The 21109-nt window shown below is 37.3% G+C and overlaps 1 protein-coding gene and 1 long non-coding RNA gene across 3 annotated transcripts; one reads left to right on the top strand and one right to left on the bottom strand.

Annotated features, from left to right (window-relative positions):
- Positions 1-351: 351 nt before the first annotated feature.
- On the top strand, positions 352-5677 carry LOC124284770 (gastrula zinc finger protein XlCGF52.1-like). 2 transcript variants are annotated; one of them, XM_046720884.1, is made up of 4 exons: positions 352-684; positions 851-1003; positions 1854-2812; positions 2897-5677. In XM_046720884.1, the coding sequence occupies exons 3-4, from the start codon at positions 2412-2414 to the stop codon at positions 3546-3548; spliced, it is 1053 nt and encodes a 350-aa protein (XP_046576840.1). In that variant the 5' UTR covers positions 352-684; positions 851-1003; positions 1854-2411; the 3' UTR covers positions 3549-5677. The 2 variants fall into 2 exon arrangements, with proteins under 2 accessions (XP_046576840.1, XP_046576841.1); XM_046720885.1 differs by having other exon boundaries at positions 851-1037.
- LOC124284779 lies at positions 1836-18778 on the bottom strand. Its single transcript, XR_006900643.1, has 3 exons — positions 18568-18778; positions 15122-15124; positions 1836-1846 (listed from the first exon to the last, which is right to left on the bottom strand). It is a non-coding gene; the product is annotated as an uncharacterized LOC124284779 (long non-coding RNA).
- Between the last annotated feature and the right edge of the window lie 2331 nt (positions 18779-21109).

Genomic DNA, 21109 nt, shown 5'->3' with positions numbered 1-21109 from the left:
CTCTACTGAGTCATAGACACGTAATAAATACAGGTTAAATTTATAACAAGAAAAATAATAAAGTATAAAATATAAATGTTAACTTTTCAACTCTATATTGTGCACAGTTAACATCATTGTATTGATTTAGTGATGAATTTTCTCTAAATCCAGTGTTGTGCAAAGTGCTGGGTCACAGTAAAAACAGACTGGTCCCCGGCCTCTGTTGAGGTGTCAACCTGGTTTTCTGGGTATTCAGCGCGGGCGCTACACAGCCTTTGCCACTATGATGTAGCCGCCAGGGGACCAGGTCGTTGAGGAGATAGACGGGAAACCAGCGTATTCTAAAAATAGCTACACGCCGCACTCGCAACGGAAGATCTGCTCTAATATTATAGTTTGATCACCCCCAGAGGTCGTACATAGTAGTGTAATGTATTGATTGGTTGAACTTTGTATTGAGGATATTCATGTTATTCACGTGCATGGGCTGGCCGCATGGCTGGGTTAGAGATTATTTAGGGTCGAGTATAAATATAAGCGAGTGCTATGTGACGTCACTCGGCGGCCATCTTCCAACCTAGCGATGTACCTCTAATGTTTCTCTTGGGCGATTAAAGTGTGTGAAACAAGAAGATGTTGTATGGTGATATGTGAAGGTGATACACTGCAATTGGCGACGAGGATGGGATTCGAAACCCAAACGTAAGTAAATATAACAGACTACAATTGGAATGATTTCCAATGTAGAGCATTCAGTAACATCTAGTCTTGGAACTGTGTCTCGTTTGTTGGTGATCCTCGATATCGATCTGTTACCGTTCACTATCTCCACTATCAACCATGTTCGTTGTTCTGTTCTCTGATCCAGGCAACGCCTCCTCCTGACAACGACGTTGTACCAGCCGTATATTAACTATAGATAACATGGAAGAAAATAACTATAGACACAAGCACGAGCGTTTATACACCCCGAGAATAACACCGATTGTTACTCTCAGTGACGGAAAGCATCGACACTTCGGTAAGAATGCATTGCACTGGACCCTTTCCGCCAGGTAGGTAGGTGTTCGGTGCAATGCGTGTGTACCAGCAATTAAAGAGCATCATATGTGTTCGCATGTCTCCTCGCTGTAGTCACACACTCGTATACGTAATACACACAACTGAATGGCCTTGAATTTCATAGCATAACGTCTTCCCATATTCGTAGGAAGCATAAACATAAATTGTGTGTAGATTATTTTTCCCCGATCATGGCGATATGACCCGACATTTCGTTACAAAGACAACCATATATGTTGTTGGAAAACATATGTTTAAAACTTGTCACCCAACGAAGTGTTCGTTTGCCCGATTTAAATACACTCCAAGTGTTTAAAAATGTTAGGGTGTGTCACTCCTTATGATATCTGCCATCTGAATGATATTGATATGGAAAGGCATTAATTTTGATAGATCTAATTATGTTCACATGAAGACATATTTGAATTATTTCAATGCAGTGTTTTCAAACTTTGCGTGTGCTTATGACAATATTGGGAAAAGAATATTCGAATATATTCATTGCTTTTAACGAATTTTACACAATGATGTATATCACCTCATAGCCCTTAAATATGAAACATCAGTTAAAGTATGGACATTAATCAGCTGAATACAAGTCATTGTGAGGCTATAGAGAGGATAACTATACATCCTGCCATTGGTATTTTCCATACTGACTATTGAAAATCACTCCGCTAAGTGTTGTGTATGGGAAGACATTTTTACGGAATCAGGTTTGTTTTCATGCTACATGTCATGCCATCATATTGTGTATGGTCTCTGCCCTACTTGTTATAAGAGTGTGACAATGTTTCTTATGCTTTCAGTAAACACCATAACAGAATCCTTTCTGTCACTGAAACCAATGCAATCTGTTTATAGGGTTTGCTGAAAAAAATGGGGATCTCCAGAAAGATATGTTATTGATACCTTGGAAACAGGTGATCTCAAGAAAGAACCATCATTGGAACCCTGACAATTGGTGATCTCATGAAATATCCAGTGATTGGAATCCTGGAAATATGAGAAACGATTGTGGTCCAACAAGGCAGTCTCATACATGAAGTGAGTGCAGGAAAACATTTTTCAGATCAGATCACTTAAAAAATATTTTTTATCATAGCGGAGTCTTATCAGCATGGCGAATGTCAGAAAACATTCACACTATCACCTAATATTGGGAAACATGTGGACAAAACATTTTCAAAATCGGATAATCTGCTGACGCGCATCAGGATTCACTGTGGAATCAACCCTTACCAATGTGTTGAATGTGGGGGAAAATAACACAATCAGGTACTCTTTAGAACCACACAAGGATTGACAGTAGAATCAAGCCTCATCAGTGCATTGTGCTTGGGAAAACATTTACACAATCAGGTAACATGCAGAATCACATGAATATTCTCTGTGGAATCAAGACTCATCAAGACATTGTGTGTGAGAAAACATTTACACAATCAGGTAACATGCAGAATCACATGAATATTCTCTGTGGAATCAAGACTCATCAAGACATTGTGTGTGAGAAAACATTTACACAATCAGGTAACATGCAGAATCACATGAATATTCTCTGTGGAATCAAGACTCATCAAGACATTGTGTGTGAGAAAACATTTACACAATCAGGTAACCTGCAGAATCACACGATGATTCACAGTGGAATCAAGCCCCATCGCTGCATCGTGTGTGAGAAAACATTTACACGCTCAAGTTATCTGCAGAAGCACATGAAGGTACACAGCGGAATCAAGCCTCATCAGTGCATTGTGTGTGAGAAAACATTTACACAATCAGGTGAGCTGAATTCACACATGAGGATTCACACAGGAATCAAACCTTATGAATGTGTTGAATGTGGGAATAAATTTACACGATTAGGTAATCTGCAGGCACACATGAGGATACACAGTGGAATCAAACCTTGCCAGTGCATTGTTTGTGAGAAAACATTCACACATTCAGGTCATCTGAATTCTCACATGAGGATTCACACAGGAATCAAACCTTATGAATGTGTTGAATGTGGGAATAAATTTAGACACTCATGTCAGCTGAAGACACACATGAGGATACACAGTGGAATCAAGCCTCCTCAGTGCATTGTGTGTGAGAAAACATTTACAAAATCAAATCACCTACAGAGACACATGAGGATTCACACAGGAATAAAACCTCACAAATGTGTTGAATGTGGGAAAACATTTACCCAATCATGTCATCTGCAGGCACACATGAGGATACACAGTGGAATCAAGCCTCATCGCTGCATTGTGTGTGAGAAAACATTCACACTATCAGGTCACCTACAGAGACACATGAGGATTCACACAGGAATCAAGCCTTATGGATGTGTTGAATGTGGGAAACAATTTATACAATCAGGTTGCCTGCAGAAACACATGATGATTCACACAGGAATCAAGCCTCATGAATGTATTGAATGCGGGAAAACATTTGCAGTTTCAGGTAAACTGCGGAGACACATGAAGATTCACAGTGGAATCAAACATTACTAATGTGTTAATGTGGGGAAATTTACACATTCGAGTGACCTTCTGAAAAAAACAAATTTACAAAGACATGTCAGCTGCACATACACGTGACGAATCACAGTGGAATGAAGCCTCGTAAGTGCATTGTGTGTGAGAAAACATTCACACAATCAGGTTGCCCGCAGAAATATATGATGATTCACACAGCCTTATGAATATGGTGAATGTGGGAGGAAATTTACGCAATCAGTTCGGGTATTCCCATTTGTCGGCACCTATTGTTTAAAGGTTCTAGATCAGTGGAGCGCGATAATCCCTGAGAACAAAACGTGAAATTCTTATTTTGCTCCCCTGTCGGTCTGTGATATTTGGTCACCCAAGCCGGTCAGAGAATATTTGGTTACCCAATATTTAATGATGACTTTAAGTACAAAAAGAAAAAAAAATATCTCACACAGTTACACAATTATTTTACACATTTCATTAGCACTTTTACATGCATACATCTATTGCACATATCTTCATTCAGTTCACCTGCAGCAGGGATAATCTGCAACACCTGAAACACAACGTTATATAGTCTCCCTGTCTGCATTCACACAGGAATCAAACCTTGAGAATGCCATGTACTCTTTAGAAACACATGCGAATTCACTTTTCAATCAGGCAGCGGGGACCTATCACTGTGTTTGGTTTGGGAAAGTATTTACACCTGCAGGCTCCCTACAGAAACATATAAGAATGCACGTCAAAGTAGAATCCTGTCTGATGATTCTGAATATCAGTGTTGTGATGGAACTTTTAAATTTTTTCTCTGGAATGTGAATCGTTTAAAACCCAAAATCTATGACAATGACTTTCAAAATTGTATGCCATTTCAAAATTGTTTGTCTTGTAGAAACATTTATTGACATATTTCCGATGTTGATTGGTGACATGACTTTGATATCTTATATAGCCCAGCAGTAAAACTCTCCGAGTATGGTCGACTTTCTGGTGGTGTCTGCGTATGTGTTCAATATCTCAGCAAATCTGAGTTTGACAATTTTATATGTATCAAATTTATTAAGTCGATATTTGCACTAAAGGTAATTAAACAACGGATTCATCTCTAATGGAAAAAAGCAATTATTGATTATTGTTGGAATGAGTCTTTGTGTAACTTAATCTTCAAGAGAGAATCGCGTCTTGTTATCAGACCTGACAGTCATGTAGAAGATGCTATTATGATTTTGTAAGTATGCGTTTAAATTCTGCCAGACGTATGAAGAAACGTGTATCGATCGCACCACCGCGAAACAATCCACCCATAAATGCTGAGTGTAAGGCTTCACGATGGGTTGCACAAAAATCTCTGAAGACATTTAGACTTAATTAACGTAACGATAATATCTATAGAGAATATTGTATTGTAAAGAACGTAACAGATGAAATAATGAGAGCTACTTATTAATGCGAAAAATGCGACTATATCTGAAGCGCATTAATAAATCTCGCATTATTATATTGTCTTTTGCACTCGATATCGTTATTACTAGTATTTGGGTCACGATAACCCAGTGAACAAAGACGAACGATTGATTCACAAAAATTCCTTTATTGACACAATAACATCGACATCGCAAGGTTGTCTGTTTTCACAATTATCCATAGATATTTGAGCTCACAGCCGGCAGGTATCCACGAGCCATGCGGCTTAGATGACGTGACCTCGCACGAGTTATGTAACGTTTTTTGTTGTTGTTGAACATGCTACTGCTGTTGAAGTTCGTGTTGACTGACTTCCTTTGATATCTGAACACTGTTATTATTATGATATTTTATATATATGTTTTCATTTGCTTTACTATTACTATTAATACTTTTGCATATGTATATGTGTGTATGTGTGTTTATGTATGTGTGTGTATAAGTATGTATGTGTGTGTATGTGTGTATGTATATATATGTATGTATGTGTGTATATGTATATTTATTTATTTATTTATTTATTATTTTTATTTATTTATTTATAATTTTATTTTATTTTTCAATACTATTTATAGTTAATATTATAGTTAAACATACACACTTGTTTCTGATGTATGTAAGGTAACATACACAACCTCTAGCGATTATAGACATAAATATAATTAATAAAAAATTAACAATGATATACAAACTTACCTTAGGTATTTTTATTCCCTACTATTGCTTTTTATAGCAATTAGCAGGTTAATGGCATGTTTCCCCTTTCTGTACAAATTATTTCATTTTAATTACCCATACTGTTTCCACCATGGTATTTCCCCATCTCATCGAAATGATGGTGTGGACTTTTTCATTCCTCTTTTTTACATGTTTTCTTTCTTTTCTCTACTTATGTAAAAACACTTTCTTTGACTTTACTGGATGCTTTTACTCTCCCTCAGTTGACCATGATATCTATTTGCAAACTTATATGTTGAAAGAAATGACATTTTGTGTGTATTTAAAACAAGTACATGATGGTTTTGATGTGCATCTACCCGCTGCCTACAATAGAATGTTTGAATGTATAGATGCCAGTTGACATCAGTCAGTACAGACAGGCAGTGGGGACATTTGCAGTCGGGCTACACTCATATGCAGCTTGTAAACAAAATATTTTCACTTTTCTATCCCGACATCTTTGCGTTTTCAGCAAATCGGTTAGTATTATCGCATCTCTTCTAATACTCTGTTGTGGAGACGTACATCCTAACCCTGGCCCAGTACTAAATACTTTAAAGATAGTCCACCTAAATGTTTGCAGCCTCAAAGACAAATTGGTTGTTAAAGAAGTTAAATTTAATTCTTTTGATATCATTTGCATAACTGAAACGTGGTTGCATAAAGACATTCCGAACGATGATATTCTTATACCGGGATTTCAACCTCCATTCCGGAAAGATCGAGGGAGTCGCGGGGGCGGTGTGGCTATATATGTTAAAGACAATTTGTATGCGGAGCATATGCACCAACTCGACATTGCTGGACTTGAAGCCGTATGGGTTTATGTTAAATGTAAACATCGTGCCTACCTCACAAGTACCTTCTACAGAGCTGACCGGAGCATTGCGTACTGGGAACTAATTGATCAGTCAATTGGAAACGCTGTTGATCTTAACTTATTTACTGTTATTACTGGCGACTTTAATGTAGATATTTTAAAGGAAAGCAATCGTAAAATTCAATTATTGGAATCCTTACACGGACTAACCCAAATTATTGACAAACCAACTCGAATCACCCCGCAATCCAGTACTTTAATTGATCTCATATTTATACTATATCCACTATGCAAAATGTGCAGGATCGCGGGGTGTTAGACTCTATGTGCAGTGACCATTGTCCGATATATGTTGATATCAAATCTGTTAGACCCAGGTGTGATACATTTAAACGTAAAATATATGATTATCAACATATGGACGTTAATGGTATGATTTCTGATATCAATAATCTTGACACTAATGACTTATTCTTAAACAACCACGTGGATGATATAGCAAATAAATTAACGACTATAATAAGGAATACTTGTGACAAAAATATCCCAAATAAAATTGTTACTATTCGACCATCGGATCCACTTTGATTGAATAAAGAAATTAGATCGCTAATACGTAAGTGCAATAGACATCATCAGCTCGCTAAGAGGCAAAACTCTGTTACCCGTTGGGCTCGATTCAGACAAAGTAGAAATAGAATAATCTCGGCTATCCGAAAAGCGAAAAGAGCGTATGCAAGTAAACTAGATGAAACGATAAATCGATCCACTACGGACAAATGTTGGTGGAAATTAGTCAATAATTACGTGAAGAGAAATAAAAACAACAGTGAATAATAACAGTGAAGTATATGATATCTTAATGAGTGTTAATACTGCGAAGGCAACCGGCCTCGACGGCATTGGAAATAGAATTCTTAAATTAATTGCTGTCAGTATTTCACCCCTTTTAACGGGACTTTTTAATCTATCACTTCAACAACGCGCATTCCCGTCAGTTTTGAAAGAAGCAAGCGTTATACCGATTCACAAAAAGGGAAGTGTAAATGATTGTACAAATTACAGACCAGTAGCCTTAACTAGTTGTGTATCTAAAATATTTGAGCGATGTATATTCAAACATGTTTTCAACTATCTCAGAGGCAATAACATCTTATCCAATTTACAGTCAGGTTTTATCCCAGGGGACTCTTGCATGAATCAGTTGACATATTTGTATAATTTCATAGCCAAGGCAATGGACGAAGGTAAGGAAATACGTGCAGTATTTTGCGATATCAGCAAAGCTTTTATAGTGTAAACATATTTTATTCAAAATAAATTGAACTAGGATTGGTAAACAAGCCGTAATGGCTTATCTGAACATGATACATGAATAAAACAAATATTAAGTAATATGCAGCATGATAGGAAAGCAAGCAACCTGCGTATGAAACATTATTAATCATTTATCAAACCTATGCAATTTTATTATAAAAGTATGGACAGATTGTAGTATGAAAGAATTTACAACTACATTTTTGTTTGGATTACCATTTAGGACAGAATTTAAATTAAATCCATGTTCGTAAAAATACATGCGATGTCTGATGTTAGAATAATTAGGACAAGTAAAGAAGTAATGTAAAGTATCCTCATAGGGGTGACCACAGGAACAGAATGGATCAACTGAAATGTGCCGTTCAAACATGTGCGCTTTCAAATTACTGCACCCAAGTCTGAGGCGTGAGTGGATAATTTGGCAGAAACGTGTACCAAAGGTTTTATCGAATATATTTAAATTGGGTGGTTTAGATGATTGGAATGCATTTTTGAATTGGCCTATGGTTTCAATATCGTACATACTCTCGGGCAAATCATTCCATTGTCGTATTGTATCAGGTAAAAACGAGTTGCTATACAAGTCACTACGACATCTTATAGTTTGAATGTTATTTCTGTTTCTTAATCTATGGTCACTTAACTGTGATACTTTTTCGGGCAGTAGATCAGTTAAATAAACTGGTGTGATATGATGAACCATTTTGTAAAATAATGATCACTTGCTAATTTGTCTTCGGTCAACTAGGGGCATAGAGTTAGTTTCCTTATATATATTAAATCATGACTTGTTCCTCTAACTGCCCCGCAAATCGTCCGCAGTGCGTCTAAATGTAGATTTTCGACAAGTTTTTCTTGTTCTTTAGTACAGTTATCCCAAAGGTGCGAACAGTAATCGAACGTTGGTAATATATATGACTTGGACATTTGCTCTAATGATTTTCTAGATAATCTGTATTTAAAACTGCGTAGACAATTTACCAATGGACGAACCTTTTCAACTAATTCACCAATGTGGGAATTCCATTTACAGTCTGATTGCAAGGTTACTCCTAGGTGTTTATGGTAGCCGACTTCAGTAATGTCTACTCCATGCATTTTAAGCTTAGGAATTGGAAGTTGATTACCGGTATTTCTGCGAGTGAATAAAACAGCTTGAGGCTTACCAGGATTAAAGCTAACCTGCCATAGTTCAGTCCAGTGAGAGATCCTGTTTAGGTGACTATTTAAGGAAGCGGCAGTAACAACATGATTATCAACAATAACATGTACCGAAGTATCATCGGCAAAAAGACGAATGTTACTACTGATACCCTCAATGATATCATTTATGTAAACTAAAAACAGTAACGGCCCAAGGACAGATCCTTGTGGCACCCGAGCAGTGACTTTCTTTAGATCTGAATTGGAATTGTCTATAACTACTCTCTATAATCTATTGTCAAGATAACAGAAAAAAACAATCAAGTAACTTACCCTTAATACCATAAGCTTCTAATTTCGCTATGATTCCCTTATGCCAAACTTTGTCTAAAGCCTTGCTTATGTCACAGAAAACATGCCCATACATGTAGTATGAAATCATACAAGTATGTCAGTTGGTATACAGTTCCATCCCCAGGCATGAATCCTGACTGCAAATTCGTTAATACGTTATTATCTACAAAAGAGTTAAACACATGTTTAAAAATACATTTCTCAAATACCTTTGATAAACAGCTGGTAAGAGCAACTGGTCTATAGTTTTTACATTCATTAAAACTACCTTTTTATGAATAGGAATGACAATAGCTTCCTTCCATATTGTTGGGAATTTCCAATATTCTAGGGATAAATTGAATAGATTAGTAAGAGGAGTACAAAGGGATGGCACGATCATTTTGATAAATCTGTTACCTATTTTGTCTGGTCCACTGCCTTTGGAAATATCAACTGATAATAGGATGTCTCTTACTTCTTGTGTAGTCAATACAATAGACGCAAGAGGAGTCTTTACTTTATATTCAAGTGTAGGAGTCTCCTTATCAGGATAGTCAACTTATGCGTGGTCAGCAAAATATTCATTAAATATATTTGCTTTATCTTTACTATCATTGAACATATTATCGTTATGAATAATCGAAGGAAATTTCTTATAATCTCCATTTTTGGATTTTATATACTTATTCACTAAAGCCCACCAAAATTTAGAATTACTCCCCTGATTGATCTTATCATCTAAATCAGAAATATATTTCAATTTGGCTGCTCTCACGGCTGCTGTTACTTTGTTCTGTAAAAGCCTAAATTTTTGCCAGTCTTTATCATAATTTCGAGTCTTTGCTTTCTTATGCTGTCTATTTCTTTTCCTGATAAGTATTCTTATAGTACTATTCATCCATGGATTGTCCCGAGGTCTTATTGTTACCACATTGTTTGGGACATAAATATCACATATATTTCTCAAAACATCAACAAATTCATGTGTTAGTATATCAATAGCATTACATCTACAGATGGAATCCCAGTCAACGTTGTTAAAGATCACATATACACTACGGGGTACAAATACATAAATCACTAACTGGCATCGTTATAAATGAAACCCCGTCATTAAAACTACTCATTTCGACCTTTAATTGACTTAAATCGACCTTTTTGACAACAGTGCACAATTCTCACCCGCGAACGAAATTTCAACCAATCAGAGCGGCGCGTCTCTGTGACGTCATATGAGGAATCGCTTTGAGGGCCGATGCAGAATTCATCTACATTTTAGGGGGTAAATTATCTTGTTTACATGTTTGTATAAACCTGAAATCGTGACAATTGTTGTGGAAAATGAAAGCTATATGCTCTCACAATCTACTGTCATTTAATTTTGTCTCCTGCTTTACCTAGTTTCATAGACTTGTTTTCATAGACGATTCTGTCAAAATCGATTGGTGTCGTTAGGCCCTATTTGTATAATGACTGATCCAAATTGATCCCATTTCTGTGTTTTCTTACCTCGATATTTAATCATGTCATGTAAAAATCTGTTTGTATTCTCAAAACAGTGTCGGCCCATAAGTTTTCACATGCAATACAGCAATTAATACTCCCTTGTTGTATCCCGTGTTAGGTGGTATAAACCTACACATGTTATTTGTCATCATTCACTTGATGGTCAGTTAATGAATTTATAACAGGTATAATTAGTGGTAACACACTTAGATTACCCAACAAAGGTTCCCATTTGGCATTTCTTGTGTCTGGAGTAAATATTCAACATTATAAACATCGATCAAAGGATTAACCGATAATACGCTCATTGATTAATTACTTTTATCTAACACAGCGGATTTGTCAAAAGGTAGTGTTTATGTATGTAGATTTACTAATCTATACTGAATACACTCTGCCGTGTCGGTGTCTGCGTAAAAGCAACGTCCTTCTTACAAAGGATTAACCGGCAATACATGGATTGATTGCCCATTATTGGCTAACTAAATTACTGTTTTTAAAGAAAGTTGCCAGGTGTGCTATCTTGGGTCACCAATGAGACTATACACCAATACCTGAAAAGATTTATCACTTTTTCGTATAGTAAACTGTTAAAAGACACATCATTTGGAACAGTTTTGTGGATGTTGAGGGATACATTCCTCAAACAAGGTAATGGCATGATATTGTTCCTGTAATTTTAATCTGTTTTAATTTTAATATTTGCATTTTGTTTTTTATTCATTTGTCGTAGCATTCAACAGAATCATTGTTTTCGCCTTGAAGTGTAATGAGACAGACAACATACACAAAGTGTGTGTGCGAATTATGATTCGCATTGGCAAACTATAAAATGTCTAGATATTACAGTTCTGTTAAATAAATTTATTCCGACTACATGTCATACCATCTACTTTCATTTTAGATATCATCTTTTCTTGTCATGTTACTGTTTCATATATCAATGTATATTGGAGCGGTCCTCATATAAGTTCTTTTGAGCTTGTTGACCATTCCAGTTCGTGAAAATTCTGTCTTTGCTTTTTCATGAAATAAATATGTTTCAAGCACATTATATTATATCAACAAGTAAAATACATTCTGGGGAAGAAAGATTGAGCACTAATCATTTAAGTTGTATTACAGTCTTTGAATAAACAGTCTAGTTTACATAGTTTGAACTCACTGGACCACGTCCAGCAGACCTGCCAACTGCCATCCACGTAAGATTACCTCACGATTTCTGCCTACCCTTTCAATTGCTCTCTGCATCCAGCGAGCATGAACAGGTTTCATGACGCTAATCCTCAAATCAATCGTCTTTTGTCTTGAGATTAGCTGCCACAAACTGAGATCATCCTGTCTACTGTCAATTACTAGTACTAACAGTTGAAAGGAAAGCCGTCTTTGATCCAAACGCCCATGTGTTCTGGGAATTAAGATGTTTACGCTAGAGTCTGATTAAATACTAGTACATGTATAGTACTTCCCAAAGTTGTGAGTGTAGTCGTGAGTGAGTATAGTCATTCTGGTCAACCATTTCCTGATTTGCCTCCTCGCATTATTTAATACACGCATTAGTTTGTTGATTTACAGTATTTTAGATAAGGTTTGTATACCTGCTCTAAATAACAGACTCACTAAATGGCCAAGTATGACAGCTAAAATTCCATAATCACAAGCAGCTTTTAGAAAGAAATATTCAACTTCTGATCATATCTTTACACTATCCAGAAATGTCTATCCGGTCATAAGCGTAAACTATGCGTAGCATTTGTTGATTTCCGTACAGCTTTTGATTCGATCAATCGCTCTAAATAGTGGTACTCTTTACGTAATGCTGGCCTGAAAGGAAGACTGTATTAGATTTTAAAAGTACTGTATACCAATTTCAAAGCTTATGCACGTTGTGGTGATGATAGACCGGGTTTTTCGAATGACCCATTAGTTAAGACAAGGACGTATTGTGAGTCCAATTCTATTTTCCCTGTTTATCAATGAATTGTACAACGATATTAGCGCAAATGCTATGCATGGCACCCAACTGTTTCCAGATCTTTTTTACTCTTTTATGCTTTTATTTTCTTACGTCTTAGTCCTTTTATCAGAATCTGTAGTTGGACTCCAAGCGCAGTTGAATATTTTGGAACGGAATGCTAAAACATGGGATTAATCAGTTAATCTAGATAAGACTAATTTTGCTATATTTAGAAAAGGTGGCCGGACATCGTCTAAAGAAAGACGGTCCTTTAACAACTAATCTTTAATTGTCACTGATCATAATATACTTATCTTGGTTATATCATAGTTCATGCATGGTCCGTCTTAAGTCTATAATCCGTTAGTGTCGATAAACGCTCGTCTTGATTGCCACGTTTACTTGATAAGGTTTATGTACTAATCGTCACGCATGAAATGCACCGAATAAAGACTAGCCACTAATAGATGCTTCTCTTTGTATTTTGAAGGTAAGTCATCTTCACATTCATTCATTGTTCTTAAATTATGTTCACATTTCCCTGTTTTCTATTGCTTTCCATACTGTTAGTATATACCACTATTGTTATTTGAATGATGCAGTACTGATTAAGTACACCAGGAAATATTTGTATTCTACTAAGTTTAGTTTAAGTTAATTTAGACATTATGTAATTTTAGTAAATGAAAATCACACATAAAGGAATCGGGGTTGTTGCTCAGTCCTGTTTCAGTCCATCAGTCGCAATCACCATCTATCCTCGTGTCTCCGACTGTCATCCTTCGACGACACCTGCAATTACGTGGACAGCAACAACAGCAACAACAAGAATTTGACATGTCAACACTAATATCTCAAGTATGCCACATGAGAATCTTGAGGTGTTCTCTGGAGCTGCAAATGGTCAGAATTGGTGGCAGAACTTTTTAAACTATATATAAACTTTTACACCTTCAATGATGAACGCAAATGCGAACTGTTACCACTTTATCTTAAAGGAGCAGTTAAACTGGTATCGTGTGCTACCCAACGGAGATCGAATAGCTTGCTACAATCAAGGCGTCATTCGATCAACGCTTCTCCTCTCATGCAAAGGTGTACCGACACTATTTGGTCGCCTCCTTGATAACCAAGGTAACGCAACCAACTCTGCAGGCTGTACTGCAAGACCTCCATAGTAACAATCCACCGGTGACGAGACAGAGACAGCCTCCACAACAACAGCTGCAGTAACTGCCTCCTCAGAACCAGCCACCATCACCAGGGCCTGCTCACCCCATAAGCATGACCACACAGCTGCCACGACCTACTTTCCAACACCAACAGCACCAACAACTGCAGCGACCACGACAACCCGCGCCTTCTCACTTCCAACGGAAATATCTTGGCTGTGATATGTATTGCTCAAATCGTTATGCATGCCCACGCTTCAAAACAGTCTGTACTTGTTGCAGTAAGTTAGGACACCATTTTAACGTTGGTATCAGTGCGGATCATTCACAGAATAAAGCACCAAGGCAATAGGTACGCGCGCCCGATTCTCCAGTTTCTGAGGTCAGGCATGCAAAATCTATAGTTTCACTAGTGGCTCCCTTGGTCAAGAACACCCTTCTGATAAAGATAAAACAAGTGAAGACACCAGCCCCTTAGCCAACACATACCCCTAAACATGTCTCACTCCCAGTACCCTTACAATCAAACATCCCTGATCATGACACCCCAATTTCTTTACCCAGTCCCTTTCCATCTTAGACACCTGATGTTGCTATCCATCAAACAGTCAAACATTCCCTGTTGATGGGATCCTTCGCTGCCAATTATTAGAGGTAGGAAAACACTGTCATATAGAATGGACTGGGATGGCAAAACCGCCCAGGAACCTGCATCACACATCAGTTCTCATCTTCTCAAACACTTCCACAAGCACAAGACAAATTCTACACGCAACGCAAACCTAGGTATTTCACGTAGTTCCAGACATGCCTAACGCTTCTCAGTCTCTTGACGATATTTCATTTGGTTCTTTAGGTTCCTTATGCTTGGCCAACCCTTTTACGGTAACATAGTCCCTGTGTTTCATAAGTGCTTGGATTTGCATAGGTTACTGAAGGACATTTTGCATATCCAGATAATCATTGTCTTATTGGTTTCCATTTTTTTTCGTTTTTCTAAGGATCTGCATGGAGTCTGATGCTACTTTGGCTACTGGCTGTTTTTATCCACTCTGAAGTTGTAGTCTACATTTTCATCATGCAACAAATTGGTTATCTCTAAACCTTTGTCTGTCAATCTAGCTTTACTTCAACATTTCTTTGATTCATCTACACTCTCAACAGTCGCTGGAGATATGTCTATCACGTGTCTATCCTTTTAGGATTACTCGCTGTAGGTGTTGCTTCTGTCTTGTTCCTACTATATCGCCGACGCTCCGCTTCTCAGAATGGTCTCTTGCTAGTACTGACAACAGGTCCTGATTGTGTTAATGTCCAAGTCGTGTCTCTGATTATTTGACCTTCTTACAGGAACATCCAGCTGCCATAACTAGTGACAACCTTCGACTCTCAGGTTATTTGTCCCCTACTCTCTCTGTTGATTTGCCATGATTCACCATTACAAACAAGCTGACTACAACTTTCCTTGTTACCCCCTAGCAACTTAAGAATATCTTTATTTAATGCCCGTCAGCTCCATAAGATTTTATCACAACCTTGTAGTACATACATGTATATTTGTCAAGTCCACAACAGTTTAGATCAGGTCCTTGGTCAGACAGACACGTTTGTATTTAATTTTGTGTGTGGGCATTGCATCTGAGCAATACATTATATCGTGTAATCATTTATATATCTGATGTTTGATGTGATTTTGTTTTCTGGCATTCATTTTTTTATGTTGCTTAATTGTATTTTCTATAATGTTCTCAACATAAAAACAAAGTGTGAAGCCCATTTCTGGTGTCCCCCGCCGTGATGTTGCTGGAATATTGCTTAAAGCGGCGTAAAACCAAACTCAGTCAGTCAGTCAGTCTCAACATAAAAGCTTTTGAGGACAAAAACTCCACGACGCCCGTCATAGTTCTAAAATACGTAATATTTTCCTCAATCTTATATACATTATTGTGACTTTATAAAATAGGACTGAACAGCACATTTTGTTTATTTTACTCAGTAACGAGAATACTAAAGGCTGACTTAGTTAGTTAGTGTTGATCATTCAATCTACAGAATCGTTTCTCTGTCACTGAAACAAATGAAATATGTTAAAGGGGTTGTTGGAAACAGGAGATCTCAAGAAACAACTCGTTATTGGAACTCTGGAAACTGGTGATCTGATGAAAGAACCCGTTATTAAAAAGAAACATGTTCTGTCACAGTGGAAACAAGACTTATCAGTGTGCTGAATGTCGGAAAACATTTACACTATCAAGTGAACACACGTGCAGATTCACAGTGGAATCAAGCCCCATAAGTGCATTGTGCGTGAGAAAACCTTTACACACTCAGGTGACCTTCAGAAACACATGAGGATTCACAATGGAATCAAACTTTTTGAATGTGTTAAATGTGGGACAAAATTTACAAAATCAGATACTCTTCAGAACATTATCAATTTGTCAGAAAATCAGAACATTATCAATGTGTTGGATGTGAAAAAACATTTACTCAATCAGATAAGCTTAAGATTCACAGTGCAGTAAAACCTTATGCATGTCATGAATGTGGGCAAATATTACAAAACCAGGTATTTTGAAGAAAGACGTGGGAAGTCACAGTGGAAACAAACCATATCAGTGTATTGCGTGTGGGAAAACATTTGCACAAACAGCTTATTTACAGAGACACATGGAGATTCGCAGTGGAATGAGTGAGTGAGTGAGTTTAGTTATACACCGCACTTAGCAACATTCCAGCTTTATGGTGGCGGTCTGTAGATAATTGAGTCTGGATCAGACAATCCAGTGATCAACAGCATGAACACAGCATGAACACCCATTCTCACCCAAGCAGTAACAAGCCCGAATCTGCACCCATGCATTCTCACCAAACCACTAACAAGCCCGTATCTGCACCCATTCTCACCCAAGCAGTAACAAGCCCGTATCTGCACCCATTCTCACCCCACCACTAACAAGCCCGAATCTGCACCCATTCTCACCCCACCACTAACAAGCCCGTATCTGCAGCCATTCTCACCCCACCACTAACAAGCCCGAATCTGCACCCATTCTCACCCCACCACTAACAAGCCCGAATCTGCACCCATGCATTCTCACCAAACCACTAACAAGCCCGTAACTGCACCCATTCTCACCCAAGCAGTAACAAGCCCGAATCTGCACCCATGCATTCTCACCCCACCACTAACAAGCCCGTATCTGCACCCATTCTCACCCAAGCAGTAACAAGCCCGTATCTGCACCCATTCTCACCCCACCACTAACAAGCCCGAATCTGCACCCATTCTCACCCCACCACTAACAAGCCCGTATCTGCACCCATTCTCACCCCACCACTAACAAGCCCGAATCTGCACCCATTCTCACCCCACCACTAACAAGCCCGAATCTGCGCCCATTCTCACCCTACCACTAACAAGCCTGAATCTGCACCCACCACTAATAAGCCTGAATCTGCACCCATTCTCACCCTACCACTAACAAGACCGAATCTGCACCCATTCTCACCCCAACACTAACAAGACCGAATCTACACCCATTCTCCCCCAACACTAACAAGCCCAAATCGGCACCCATTCGAATGCCACTACCCCTGATGAAGGAAAACATCAGTCGTTATTAAAGTAGCAAGCAGGCATCGACACTTACTTCACCACAGCCACACCACTCAAAACCACCATGAGGGCTTACGGTAGGAAATACGCAGCGCAACAACAACAGCCAAAAGGTGTGGTCTACAACATCAGCTCTGACTGTGGCAGCAACTACATCGGGGAAACATCAAGACCAATCAACATTCGCATTAAAGAACACAAGACAGACAGACATTCAGTAATAGGCCACTGGCCCAAAATGCATGCATAAATATAAATTTGGCATGAATTTACATACATTTTACAAAAACGTCAGAATTTTTATTTTCCCAACATTATATTAAAAATAGGCATAAATTATTTATAACATTAATGTTTATTGAAGACATTATGTTAACAAAACTGTGTTGTGATAGAAGATGTTTCAAATGTTTATCTAGAAATTTATTCCTTGTATCAAAGTAGGCTTTACAAATAAGTAAAACATGTATTTTATCTTATTTCATCAATTGGAATAAGATTATTTGTTTCACAAAAGGACAAATTCTTGTATCATAAGAGACATTGTTATATCTACAGGTCTCAGAAATAAGTTTACAATTACCACATATAGGGCAAATATCTTGAATATAGGGCAATATCTAAACTGAGATAAGTTTCAACATTTCGGAGGGATTTGAAAGGTATATAAGTAGAACACTTGGTTGTATTGTGTAGGGATGAGTACCGATCTTGTGAAAGATTATCAGACAATCCCTGCTTAAGACAGAAATGAAACCCTCAACATCTCCAATATCCTGGGAAATCCAAACAAACCCAAGCCCAAATCCAAATATAATGTTCTTGATATGAGATGCCCATGTCGTATGTCCAGATTCATCCAAAGACTTTAACATTAAATAACACTGATGAGGTAATCTTACAACTTGGAAGAGTTAAAAGTCTACATCATTATTTAACTGCCCTGGACATACAAATAAGTTCAAGAGGGAATCTGCCACATTCACAATGAACCATATTTTGTTACAAGTATTTTGCCAACTTTTCAGAAATATTAACATGTTTTATCTGGATTTGTTCATTGGTTTTACAATGAATGACACCCCAAACGTCTGAACCGTAACAAAGAAAAGATTTAACCATAGCATCAAATATTTTGAAAAGATCCACACATGACAAATAACCTACTCGTTGTTGGTATCTATAGAAAACCATAAGGGATTTATTGGCTTGAGAAGCAAGAGTAGTCAGAGCTTTAGTCCATACTAGCTTTGGAGTGAGCAAATACCTGTAGTATGAAACAAATTCCAGCCTTTGACAATAAAGAAACAACTTTTCATGCTGTCTGATGGGCCTACTATTTCTGAACACAATAGCTTTAGTCTTATCAGTACTGACCTTCATACCAGTAAGTTGGCAAACATCCATATATGTGTGACAAATGATATGTGTGTGACAAATGATTTATGTGAGACAAATTACTTGTGTGTGATAATTGATGTGTGTGACAAATGATATGTGTGAGACAAATTATTTGTGTGTGACAAATGATACATGTGTGACAAATGATATGTGTGAGACAAATTATTTGTGTGTGACAAATGATACATGTTTGACAAATGATGTGTGTGAGACAAATGATATGTGTGAGACAAGTTATTTGTGTGTGAAAATGATATGTGTGAGACAAATGATATGTGTGACAAATGATATGTGTGAGACAAATTATTTGTGTGTGACAAATGATACATGTGTGTGACAAATGATATGTGTGACAAATGATTTATGCGAGAGAAATTATTTGTTTGAAAAATTATGTGTGTGACAAATGATGTGTGTGAGACAAATTATTTGTGTGAAAAATGATGTGTGTGACAAATGATTTGTGTGAGACAAATGATACATGTTTGACAAATGATTTATGTGAGACAAATTATTTGTGTGTGAAAAATGATGTGTGTGACAAATGGTATGTGTGAGACAAAAATTTTTGTGTGTGACAAATGATGTGTGAGACAAATTATTTGTGTGTGAAAAATGATTTATGTGTGACAAATGATACATATGTGACAAATGATATGCGTGTGACAAAATTAATGATCTGCGTACATATATTAATCAGTATCATCTAAAATGTGTTACATTGAGGAAATGGGCAGAATGGGTGGAGAGAGGAGTATTTCAATCTACGTTTTTGATTTTCATAATAATTAGATATGTGTGTGTGTGCATAAATGTCTGTATGTGTGTATAGTGTGTACATATGTATGTACAATATTCCCAGAAATTATTGAGAAAGTTGTTTCGGCAAATATCTAATACATGTATATAAACTATAGAAGTTTTACTGAAATGAAAATGTTGACATATGATTCTCTTACAGTCTAAGTGTCTTTTCAGTACCTTGTGAGACCTCCTTGCCCTGCAATACACGACTGAATGCGCCTAGGTACACTACCGATCAAAGTTTGTAGAAAATCGTGTGACAGCGGATCCCAATATTCGACCACTTCTTTCTTCATATCCTCAATGTTTCTAAGTCCTTTTGGGTTTATTCTGCCTTCATTAGTCCCCACACCTGCGGCTAAGGCCTTATCATTAATATCACTTTGCATTTTTCACCGAACTATATATATACACAATGGGTTGGGTATTGTCCACATTCCCCGAGAGCCATTGCATTAGGAGCGTTAATGCTTGTCCCAAGATTGTGTTTACCTGCAAGAAATTTCGACCCTTTCTACCACTTCTATTCATTGATGTCCCTTATATTTCGCATCCGTAATGAAAGATGGGTTTAATTTTTTAATCAAAATATTTTGAAAAATATTCCGAGTGGGACTTTTCAATATGTCAAAACTAATTTGAAAACACTCATTAATAGCTTTTCCTCGTTTAACGCCAAATGTGAAACTTATGTTGTAAAATCTAATGATGGAGTCATCAATAGTCCAAGGTACTTATTTTATTGAACAACTTCTACAATTTTATTACGATAATACACGTTGTTTTGGTTTCGAATGATTGACATTTAACTTCCATGTTGAACAGTAGTCATCAAGAATAATCAGTTGCTCCTGAAGCCCACTTACTCGATCAGACATTTACATAACATCATCAGTAGAAACAGTTCATGTAAATCAGGGAGTAATTGTACTCCTCCACGACATCCATCAAGGACATCGGCAACCAACTCATTAATAAATAGAGTAAATAAAATGATACTTAATATTCAGCCCTGTTTCAGTACAATAAGACATTCAAAACACTCAATAAAGCCAGCGTTATGCTGTACTCTAGTCTGTCTCAGTCCCTGAACCACATTATTCCACCTCCTGCTTAGCCCTCCCTGTAATGCTTAAGCCCTAAATGAAGCAAGTCTAGGCCTGGGTCCTGAATCTCTCAACTCACTAGGTGTGTTTCTCAATTTAAATTGGATCATTTGTTCCTATCAAAATTATATACATTCATAGATTAAGCGTTAGTGTAAGATAAGAAAGCTGGCTGTTACAGTGGAATGCATAGACTGAATCATATTCAACA

This window comes from Haliotis rubra, unplaced genomic scaffold (assembly GCF_003918875.1).
Source record: "Haliotis rubra isolate DU_JTF1 unplaced genomic scaffold, ASM391887v1 Scf344, whole genome shotgun sequence".
Lineage (NCBI taxonomy): Eukaryota > Metazoa > Mollusca > Gastropoda > Lepetellida > Haliotidae > Haliotis > Haliotis rubra.
The sequence above is the reverse complement of the archived record's forward strand: the minus strand, read 5'-3'. Positions and strand labels throughout refer to the sequence as shown.

Bases quoted from the DNA above. Each gene is read 5' to 3' on its own strand.
- LOC124284770 (XM_046720884.1), top strand. From the start codon at position 2,412: ATGCAGAATCACATGAATATTCTCTGTGGAATCAAGACTCATCAAGAC. The intron at 2,813-2,896 runs ATTTACACAATC...ATGTGGGAATAA, and splicing joins TGCATTGTGTGTGAGAAAAC to ATTTACACGATTAGGTAATC.